The sequence below is a fragment of the Chrysochloris asiatica genome, unplaced genomic scaffold, assembly GCF_000296735.1.
Source record: "Chrysochloris asiatica unplaced genomic scaffold, ChrAsi1.0 scaffold00008, whole genome shotgun sequence".
NCBI lineage: Eukaryota > Metazoa > Chordata > Mammalia > Afrosoricida > Chrysochloridae > Chrysochloris > Chrysochloris asiatica.
Window position 1 is genome coordinate 30,884,852 of NW_006408526.1, and position 11,536 is coordinate 30,896,387.

Sequence of the window (11,536 nt, forward strand, 5' to 3'; positions counted from 1 at the left end):
TCTAGTGAGTAGTACCCAATCTGTCTAGGTGGAGCTGATGAAATGAAATGCAGATGGGTCTCTTGTGATACAATAGTGAATAATTGTTATCAGGACTGATTGTGAGGGTTGGAAATGTAAAGGTAGACATTTTATAGCAAGGAGCGTAGTGATTAACTTTGCATTCTAGGAGCCGAGGTCCCTAGGACCATCAAGGGAGAAGAGCGGAGAGCGGGACCCTACCCAGAGAAGCAGTGATGCCTGAGATAGAGGCAGAGATGATGACATGGAGAGATGAAGCAGCTGGGGACTTTATATCCAGAGAGGGAGAGGGACTGTGTGCTGAAGACCAGGGGGAGTGATGTGGGGGGCAGGCTTGCAAGGTATACTCTTTGGTTGGTTGATGATGCATGGAGGGGACTGTAACCATGGCAATGAAACAATATACAAAAGAATGAATGTAAAACTAATGTTCCCCCATGTAAACTATCACATAACTCAAAATAAAACATTTAAAAAAAAATGTTCTCCATTTTCCTGTTGATCATCATAATAACATGCAAGTCTCCACTGACAGGCAGCTGGTAGTTGCACATGAGGTGCATGCAACCTGGATCTTGTACACAGAAGGCAAGAATTCTACCACTGAGCTTTCAACTTCTCATGTGCTGACTGCTTAACACTGCTATCTTCAAGTCATAGTCACCCAGTATGTCAGAGTAGAATTACCGCCTTTAGGATTTCCAAGGCTATAATCTTGGTTGTCAGTTCAAACCCAACAGCTGCTCACTATGAGTCAGAACCAACTTGATGGCTCACAACAATAACAAAAGTCTTTAGAGAAACAGACTGTCACATCCTTCTCCAACTGAGTGGCTGGTGGCTGGATAAACAGTTTCTGTCTCTATGCAGCTTGCAATTATATGAGTGGCCAAGCTGTGTAAAAAGTTGAACATCAAAACAAGAACAAGTGATGTGGTTAAGCAAACAGTTACAAACAGTGTTACAGGTGTTCAACAGGGGAGAAATTGAAGGCGTTGAGGAGAGACTTGATCTGGGCCTTGTTAGAATTTGAAGACAAAGGTGAAGACTTAAGACTTAAAGACAAGCATACCCCCTCATATCCCCAACCCACCATCCATCCCCAGAAGCAAATAAACATAAGGAAGGGAGAAGGAAATTGGCCCTTGTTAGGACACTTACTATATGCAGGCCCTGGCCTAAGTACTAAATCAGCTGCCATTAAGCTGCCACTGACTCATGGTAAACCCATGTGTGCTCCATAAAATTGTCAATGTCTGATTTTTCAGAATTAGATCAGCAGGTCTGTCTTCAGGGGTACCTTTGGATTAATTCAAACCCCCAACCTTTTGGTTAGCAGCCGATCACATTAATGGTTTATATTACCTAGGGACTCCTTCCTAAGTATTGTTGCTGTTGTTAAATGCTTTTGTGTCAGTACTGAATCATAGCAACCCTGTATAGGGTTTCCTAGGAGCGACTGGTGGATTTGAACTGTCAACCTTTTGGTTAGCAGTCCAGTGCTGATCCTACAGCACCGCACCACAACTCATAAGTATTGTTGTTGTTGTTAAGTGCCATCAAGTCGGTTCTGACCCATAGCGACCCTGTATAGGATTTCTGAGGAGTAGCTGGTGAGCTTGAACTGCTGACCTTGCAGTTCAAACGGCTTTGCAGTCTGGTGCAGTAACCCACAGCACCACACCAGGTATTTGTTGTTGTTTTGTGTGCCATCGAGTCAATTCTGACCCATAGCAACACCGTATAGGGTTTCCAAGGATCAACTGGTGAGCTTGAACCGCCAACCTTGCGGTTCAAACCGACCCTGCAATCCAACACACTAACTCACAGCGTCAACACCAGGTATTGTTGTTAGTGTGAAGTGACATGGAGTCAATTTCAACCCATAGTGACCCTGTATAGGGTTTCCAAGGAGCAGCTGGTGAGCTTGAACCACCGACCTTGTAGTTCAAACAACTTTGCAATCTGACACCCACAGTGCCACAATTAGACATGCATTATTTCTATTGCAATATAGCCAGTAGCTCCTGAGATCTCCTGCCTCCCATATGCCCAGACAAAGTAACATAACTGATTCTCAGCAATAGAAAATAACTTCCTTAAGGTTTCACAGCAAGGATGTGTTGGCACTGAGATCCAAACCGAGGTCTTCCCACACATCTGCCTCCACAATGTCTGCTTCTGCTTTGCTGAGATACCATGAGTATGGCAGGTCCCCCAGTTGCATCCTAGGACCTTGTGGTTCCTGATTATGCCTTACCAATTCAAAGCAGAGAATTTGACCATCTTTTTCCTTGACCTACTCAGTTCCCTCTCCTTTTCCCCTAAGCAGCTCTGCAACATCTTCAAGAGTATCCTCAAGCTCCCGTCCCAGCCCCCACCCCACTCGCTCTGCATAGATCATGTCCACTCCAGCTTCACAGAGAAAAGAGGTTGCAAACGAGGCCTGCAGCCCATCTCCTACCTACCCTCTCATCTGCCTCCTCATTTTCACTCCTGGTGCAAAGGTGAAATATTTCTCGTATACCTAACTCTAGATCCCCACTTCATTTCTCCATCTAGTGTCTTAATATCACCTCTCTCTCTCCCAGAATTATCAAACTACCACTTTTAATGTTCTCTTTTCTTCTTACCTCACATCTTCCCAGTGCTAAGAGCCCTCCATTGATCTTGCATGCACCCTGCTGCCCCTGCCTAGATATTTCCCTTTCTTTCTCCACCCTCCTCAGTCAAGTTTCCCAAAAGAGAAGTCTATATTAATTAGCTCAACTTCCTCATTTCCCCTCTCTCACCCAAATACTCTAGGAACACGTACTGATGTCACACTGTTCTTCTTTAACCAAGTTCAAAAGATAAGTCATGACCCTTTCAGGGCATACCTCTCAGAGGTACATGAAAGATTGACTGCTCTCTCCCTTGGCTTCTATGACCCCTCTTGTCTCTTGCCTCTTTCAAGTTCCTTTTTACTCCACCTCATGGGCTTTTCCTCTACCTGTCTCTTAAACACTGGTGTTTCCTAAGGTCTCTTCTCATTCTGCTGTTCTTCATACTTCACATATATTCCTTGGATTCCCAAATCTCTAGTCTCAGACATAACCAGATATCCCCTTGAGCATTAGATATATTTTGGGTGCATCCATGTGGAAGCCCACAGACATTTCAAATGCAAGATGTTCAAAACTGAAGTCATTATTCCACCCCATCTCTGCTTCTTCAAAGGATCAGCTCCTCCTTACGTCTTATCCCAGGGGTATACCTAGTGACTAGACCAAAAACTTTAAAGTATCTTCTGTATCCTCATCTTGCAAATCCAGTTGGTCATCAAGGCCTGCTCATTTGTTTGCCCTTAATATCTCTTCAATCTGACTTCTCACTGTTTCAGCTGTCACTGCCCTAGATGTGACCCTCATCATCCTGCTTATTCCTGCTCTCCTCATTCCCATTCTCGCCACTCCTGCCAGAGTTAAGTCTGCCCATATCACGCCCTGCTTGATGTCATTCAAGGACTCATCTTCTCCTACACAGAAAAGCCATACTCCTTAGCCTTGTACTCCTGGTCCCCTGTCTTGGGTCCCTACCACATCTTCAGACCTATTTCTGAAACTTCATACTCTAGTCAAATGAGACCTCTTAAAGTTCTGCTGTCCCCCTCTATCATGTTTCTCACCACATCTTCACTCATGCCAGTTTCACCTGCCTGGCTTTCACATGTCCGTAAAAATCTTCCCTCCTCCAAGAAATCTTCCAAATTCCTTTACAGAGTGAGCTAAGGGTCACTGCTCTGTGGTGCCACAAAATTCTGTTTATTACTTTATCATATTTCTTACCATTATATTGAATAAATTTGTTTGTATATTTGATCACCTCAATGGATGCAGAAGAAACATTTGACAATACCCAACATCTATTTTTGATAGAAATCCTCAACAACTAAAAAGAGAAGGGAAGTTCCTCAACTTGCTATAGGGCATTTAAGAAAAACCTACTACTAAATCATATTTAATGATAAAAGACTGAATACTTTCCCCCTACAATTATGAGCCTGATGATGCTATGGGTTAAGCACTGGGCTACTAACTGAAAGATCAGTGGTTTAAACCCACTAGCCTCTAGATGAGAGAAAGATGAGGCAGACTGCTTCTATTAAAATGCACAACCTTGGGAACTGGTGGGACAGCTTTCCTCTGCTTGACTATGAGTCAGAACCAACTCAACAGCAGAGGGTTTTGGTTCTAAGATTATAAATAAGCCAGGTGTTTTCTAGCCAGTGTGACAAACCAGGAAATAGAGATAAAATACATCCGACTAGAAACGGAAAAGTTTAATTATCTTTATTCATAGGCAATATAACAATTTATGTAGACTACACTGTGGAATTTACACACTCACCAAAAAAAGCTACTAGGATTAATTAATGAAGCAGTAAGCAACTGGAGCTCTGGTAGCGTAGTGGTTACGAATCGGGCTGCGAACCTTAAGACCAGCAGTTCGAAACTACCAGCCGCTCCGCGGGAGAAAGATAAGGCATTCTGCTCCCATAAAGATTTACAGCCTCGGAAACCCTGTACAGGGTCGCTATGGGTCGGAACCGACTCGACGGCACTTAACAACAACAAGCAATTGGAAATTGAAAATTTTTAAATACTACATATTGTTGTTGTTGTTAAGTGCTGCCAAGTCGATTCTGACTCATAGAGATCCTATATAAGGTTTTCAAGGAGCAGCTGGTGTTTGAACTGTTGACCGTGAGGTTCAAACTAACCTCGAGGTTGAGTGCTTATCCTATGGCGCCACATCAGGTCTCCTGCCACATATATTTGTTGTTGTTCAGTGCTGTCAAGTCACTTCTGACCCATGTTGTTGTTGTTGTTTTTATGTGCCGTGGACTCATAGCGACCCTACACAGGGTTTCCGAGGCTGTAAATCTTTATGGGAGCAGATCGGCTCATCTTTCTCCCGCGGAACCGCTGGTAGTTTTGAACTGCTGACCTTGAGGCTCGCAGCCCGATTCGTAACCACTAGGCTACCAGAGCTCTGACCCATAGGGACCCTTTGTAGGGTTTCCAATGAACAGCTGGTGAACTTGAACTACCGACCTTGGGTTCAAACAGACTGTGTGGCACTGCGGATTAATGCGCTGAACCATATGGTAGCAATTTAAAATATACAATACTTAGGGATAAATCTGACAAAGAATGTGTTCATGGATTGGAAGACTCAATATTGTCAATTCTCCCCAAATTGATCTATAAATTCCATGAAATCCTGACCAAAATCCCAGCAGGCTTTTTTGGAAGTAACTGAGAAGCGATTTAATATTCATATGGAGTACAGTCAGTGGACTAATAATAGCTAAAACAATTTTCTTTAAAAATTAAGCATACATCTATCATATACCCTAGTTGTTCTTACTTCTGAGTACTTATCCAAGAGAAATAAAAGCACATGTCCAGACAGTACCTTATACATGAGAATTTATAACAGCTTCATATCGGTCGCTGTGACTCAGGTGTGACTCCATGGCCATGGGTATGGTTTGGATGGGTTATTTGTAATAGCCCCAAACAGGAAACAGCCCAAAAGACTATCAACAGATGAATGAATAAACACAGTAGAAGACTGGCTGGCTGGGTGGCTGTGCGCCATCAAGTAGATTCCAACTCATAGAGACTCTGTGAAGGGTTTCCGAGACTATAAATCTTTTCAGGAGCAGAAAGCCTCATCTTTCTCTGACAGGGAGGCTGTTGGGCTCAATCCACAGTCTAATGCTTCTCCTACAGAGGATCAGAATCCCCTTAGGCAGTTTTTAAATGTACAAGCTGTACCCCGAACAATAAAATTAGAATTTCTGGAGCTGACACCTTGGCACCCACATCTTTAAAGCTCCCAGAGTGATTCAAATGGACAGCTGATGCTGAGAGTCAGTGAGAATGTTTGACACATATGAAGACTACAAGGTATGAGGCACATATTCCCACACCCTGCACATATAAATTTTGATGAAATACAGGCCTTGGAAAGGATGTCCATGGTAATGAAATCCAATGTGAGAGTAGGATCCAGAGTTAGAAGGTCTAAAGCAGTAGGCAGATAAAAGGTAAGACTATAGCCATGGAACACATTATTCTGGAAATTCATTCTGCTGTTAGGGTAAGGGAACAGAAGGAAATTAATTGCAGAAAGATCAGTGGAACTATGAAACCTCCGAATACAAGGAACAGGTGGAACAAGATAGAGAAACTATCTCCAGATAGGGAAACTATCTCCTTATGCAAATGGAAACCAGCGGGGTTTGTAACCTTCAGTTATCTCAAGCTACCCATTAGCTTTCCCCTTAACCAGTTTTCAATGCAGATACAAAACATCACTGAGGACCCCAACATAGCATCACCAGGGCAGATCTGGTTCTTGAACCAGGATCCTGACAGAAGGGTGCATGCATGGGCATGTCAAATATCCCAGACACCTCCACAATGGAATCCATCCTTAAACCTTAGACTCCACCATGGACCCCAGATGTGAACACAGCACGGGAAAAGCAAGGAAACAGCACACAGAAACAGAAATGTGCCAACGGGAAAGCCCACCCCTTTTTTGAAATCTGACAAATTAGTCTGCCCCTTAACCTCAGGCTTTAAAAACACCACAAGGAGAGATGCTGCTGCCTGCAGGTTTGTCTCATATGCTAATAAAATTCTTTAGTACTATATTTCATGACTTTCTAATCTTCTGTAGCCTGAGCCAGTATCACTGTCTTGTTAACAAAATTAAGGTTATGTGTCTTGAGAAGATGGAGAGCAGAATCATCCAGGTCTCTGGCCATGTGGTTGTTAATTCTCTTCTCCTTTGAAAGACCCCTAGACAGTGATCAAAGAAATTCCCCACTGGCATTCAGAGAACAGAAGGCGAGATACCCAGTTATAGGAAGCCAAGAATGAGCATCAAGGACACAAGAGAGTAAGTTGCCTCAATTTTTCCTCTAAACTGAAGTTTCTTTAAATTTGGACTGCATTAGAATCACCTAGGGAGGATATGCCTAGAGTAAGGCCCAGCTATCTGTAATTTTAAAATTATACTCATACTCCCAGTGTTTCAGAATGACAGCTTCCTGAAGCCAACATCCATTCAAAATGTCCCATCTCCACCCAGACTCAAATGCCAGCTTTCCATGTGGATAGAGAAGAATAATGAGTTTTAGTTGATGAAGGCATTCTGATCCCAGTTTACTATGCATAAGGCAGGGCAGAGTAGGGGCAGATTGTGGGGAAAGCAAGAGTAAAATTGTGTCTTCGGTACAGGGGAAGGGAGTCCCTGGATGGTATACACAGTTAATGTACTTGGTTGCTAACTGAAAGGCTGGAGGTTTGGGTCCACCTCAGAAGGAAGACTTGAAGATCTGCTTCTGAAAACCTTACATAACTCAGTTCTACTCTGGAGTTCAACTCGTGGCATTGCCATGATGGTTATACAAGAGACTTTGACTAAGACTCATCAGAGCCAGTAATAACCATTCAACAGGGGCCACAAAGTCAAGGCCAGACCCTGAGCAGCAGCAAGACTTTGTCACACACATACTCCTTCAAGGCTTGACAAGAAGTGAGCCCCTTAATGCCTCTGCCACTCCTACTTATGATGTCATGGAAATCCTACAGTTTTGGTGACTGGGCTCCTAAACTCAGCAACCTGCCCATAGCTGTGGTGAGGCAGCTGAAATCCTCAAAGCGTTGTTGCTATAGGGGGTTGGAGTCAACAAGTAGTTCAGGATGTGTGACATGGCAGAGCCTGGATCCTAAACTCAGAGAGTCCAAAGAGTCAGAATAGCCAGGAGCCTGCCTACTAGACTGTTCATATAGAGCAGAGGGAGGGAAGAGATGAAAAAAACACAGGTGGGTAGGATAGAAAGTGAACACAAGGTCCCAGCCAAGTCAGGTCAACTCGCATCTCTTGCCCTAGAGCTTGAAAAGTCCAGGAGTCTGCTGAGTGAAAGCAGACATTTTTATTGTCTGAGCAAGGAGAGAAGGTACAGCTGATAAGTGATGTTCTTGTAAGCCACCAGTCTCTGGTTCACTTGTTCTGAGGCCAGTTTCTTCCAATATGGCTGAAGTGAGCATCATCCCGATCTCTGAGGGGCTAAAAGATGAGAAGGGAAAACAGTGAAACAGGGCCAAAAACCTCCTGGAAAGGACTGCAGCGGACCCCAGAAGACAGCATTCATACCTGACATTTCAGAGCCCCCATGATGAATTCCACACCTTGACCCTCCACACAGACACTTAATACCTAGTGTCTATCCCTCCATTCCCATTCACCCTTCATCTCATTCTTGTCTCTTCCTCTTCATAGCTCACCTGATAGAGCTGGTCATTCCTCACCAGAGTTTGAGTGTCAGCAGCTAGAAGAGCCAAAGAAAGAGAGTCATCAATGGCCTAGGAGAACAGGGCAGTGAAATCACAGAGATACTACTAGTGGGGGAATTGCAGCTGGCCACACCTTCCAGACCCTCTGGAGTCTGCATGAGCAAGATGGATACACAAGTCCTTTCAATGGCCAGTTATCAGAGTCCTCAGAGGATAAGAAAGTGACTCCCAGGTGACACTGAATCTCACTACATCCTCATTCCCTAACAGGTTCCAGAGCTCACTTGCAAACCACACACACTCTATCCCTTCCACTTACCTCCAGAGAACCTTCCAGTCTCGTGTCCAGCAAAGCAGTAGACCCCCAGAGCAAGGAGGAGAGTGGCAATGAGGTCAGTGATGATGATGCCAGCCAGAGTGGCTGAGTCCAGTTCCACACAATTCTGACACACTATGGGAATAGAAGAAAAAGGAGAAGTAGACAGTCTTCAGGATCAGAGAGCCTACAATGCCCTTAAAGCAGATTCAGGATCTCTCATACCAAGACCCAGACTTTAATAAGAACCTGAGAGGGAGAGCTGTTGATATCCTGGCTGTATCCACCTCTACCCTTCATCCCAAGGAATCCCTGAGGAGAGCCAATAAGCAGTCTTAGTTTTGTTGGACTGTAAAGAAGAAAATGGGTTAAACCTCTCTTCCAGCCAAGTGCTGACCCCTACTGCTCTTATTCTCATAGCTAAGTTTTCTCTCCTATTCTGAGACCACCAAAATCTTGGCTCATACCATTACAAAAGAGTGGCCCCTGTTTGTGTAGAGAAAAAATTGGTCCACAACTGTCCCCTCCAGTCAGAAAGCTCTCATATCAAAAGCCCCATCCATTCCAACTCAAAGACTCCAGGAAGCACGTACTTCGATAGTATACTTCCACAGAATACTCTTTTCCAGCTTCATCACCTGTCCCATTACATTTATACATTCCTTGTGGATCCAGGATGCGTTTTCCCAAGTCCAGATGTTTATTGTCTGAAATCGGGTTCCCCTTTGTTCCTTCTATCCACGTGATGTTGTTACCGCAAGTTAAAATCACCTTGTCCTCATGTTCCTCCACGTTTATCTTGCAGAAGCTTACTAAGGAAAAGGGAAAAAAGTATCACAATCGGTATTTGTGCACCAGACCCTTAAACTGCTGAGGCTCATGCTTCAGAAGGATCGCTTTCCTAGTTTATGGCAGTATATCAGCATAGTGTTTCTAGGACATACAATATCACGAAAGAAGACTTTGTAATATTCCCTGGGAACTAGAGAGCCAAATATACAAGGATGTAGTCATCCATGCAAACAATAGGTCCTGAGTGGCACAGAGCAAAAAAGAAATCCAGGAGGTGGGTTGATCAGGAATCTTCATAGACATGAGGGAAACATAGCTAGCGGAAGTCCCTAAGAGATATGGAAAGACAGAAGAACATTCATCAGTTGGAGATGCCCCCATTTTTTTCTCTAAGAAAGCACCTAATGTAACTTCTAATGTTCTTTCTCATTCTCCTTCCTCCCCATTGTCCCACCCCCAACAACAATTATCAAGAGCATGGGATCTCACTACTAAAGCCTTTGCAATTGCCAGTGATGGTTAAAGGTGAGAGAGAATCTGACATAAACTTAGAGCCCAGTAATCCAGAGGAAGCCCAAGGAAAATCCCATGTAAACATTTTTAGCTGTTCCCCCATTGCTGGGTTGGGGAGTGTATCAAATCCATTCTTGGAGTTGCAGTCTCTGGATGTCATTCCACAAGTCAAGTCGAGCAGTTGCAAGTGTTGAGAGTAAACACAACACCTTTCTGGAATCAGTATCTTCAACTCTAGGAAAAAGTAAAAGCTACATTCTCCCTAAGCTTCATACTCTGTTACCAACTTGAATATATGAACATCCTCTAGAAAACTCCTAAATAGCAGCTTCTCATGCCTCTGAAGAAAGGAGACACATGTACAGCAGATGCTTCATAGCCTATAGGCATGTGTTCCTTGAGGATCTATTTCCAAAGGAAATCCCAATGTCCTGGTGCATCTGACTATTAGGGTAATCAATCATCCCAGTGTTCCTGAGATGATGGAGTTGTTAGGACAAGGGACTTTCAGGTTTAAAAGCAAGACTCATTCACTGTGAGTCATCTAGCTGATTCCAACTCATAGCGATCCTTTATAGGGTTTCTGAGGCTGTAAATCTTGATGTAAGCAGATAGCTTCATCTTTCTCCCATAAGGGAGCTGGTGGGTTTGAACTATCAACCAAATGGTTAGCAGTCAGGAGCTTATCTTATAGCACTATCAGAGCTCCTAAAACCAAGACAGTACCAGGTAAACCAGGAAGCAGTGCTCATCCTGACTACACAGTACCCTCCCAAAACTACCTCCCTCCTTCTCAACCTGAAGTATTCCCTTGAGTGCTGGGGCATGGATCCAGGTGATGATGCTATGATGATCAAATGACCAGAGACTACCGGCTCTAGAAGGTACTCCCATTATCCGGCTTAGGCTCAGGCACACATATCCTGTACATTTCCTACAGATCATCCAAGGCAAATAAGGAATCCCTGGCCAGAATCAGTCAGAAGTACAGGGCTGTGCTACATTACAATCAAGCTTTTCACCCTGGGGTACCTGATGAACGCTAGCATGAAGAAGGATTTTCAAGGGGACCTCACTGGAGATGCTCTCATTGGTAACGTCCCTCTCAAACTCTTTCTGTAAGATGCCCACCCATCTGTGGCAGACTTACCTTGGAGAAGAAGGGTAGCCAGGATCAGGCCAACCAGAAACTTGCTCTGCTCCATCTTTCATCCAAATTCACCTAGTAGGCCCAGATCGTAGAGCTATCAACTAGGGTGAGAGCAGCCCTCCCCCTCTGACTCACAGTACCGGAAAAAGTAAAGGGTGGGGGAGGAACCAGAAAGCAAATACTTCTCAGCCTTCTGCCATTGATGATGGGTAAGGGTAGAGACTGGGGGTGGGGTAAGAAGGAAGCGGATATAAATTACTCTTTCTCTGAGCATGGAGCTTGAGGATGGAGTGAAAGGGAAAAGGTTGTTTTGTTTCTAGGAAGAACTTTAGCTTCGCCTTTCCTAAGTTGCTGATGAAAAACAAGAACTTCAGAGTCTGAAAACTG

The 11,536-nt window shown here is 44.0% G+C and overlaps 1 protein-coding gene across 2 annotated transcripts; it reads right to left on the reverse strand.

Annotated features, from left to right (window-relative positions):
- Window positions 1–8,085: 8,085 nt before the first annotated feature.
- Window positions 8,086–11,204, reverse strand: CD3D (CD3d molecule, delta (CD3-TCR complex)). 2 transcript variants are annotated; one of them, XM_006833872.1, is made up of 5 exons: window positions 11,150–11,204; window positions 9,288–9,506; window positions 8,698–8,829; window positions 8,370–8,413; window positions 8,086–8,151 (listed from the first exon to the last, which is right to left on the reverse strand). In XM_006833872.1, the coding sequence occupies exons 1-5, from the start codon at window positions 11,202–11,204 to the stop codon at window positions 8,086–8,088; spliced, it is 516 nt and encodes a 171-aa protein (XP_006833935.1). The 2 variants fall into 2 exon arrangements, with proteins under 2 accessions (XP_006833935.1, XP_006833936.1); XM_006833873.1 differs by lacking the exon at window positions 8,698–8,829.
- Window positions 11,205–11,536: the final 332 nt, after the last annotated feature.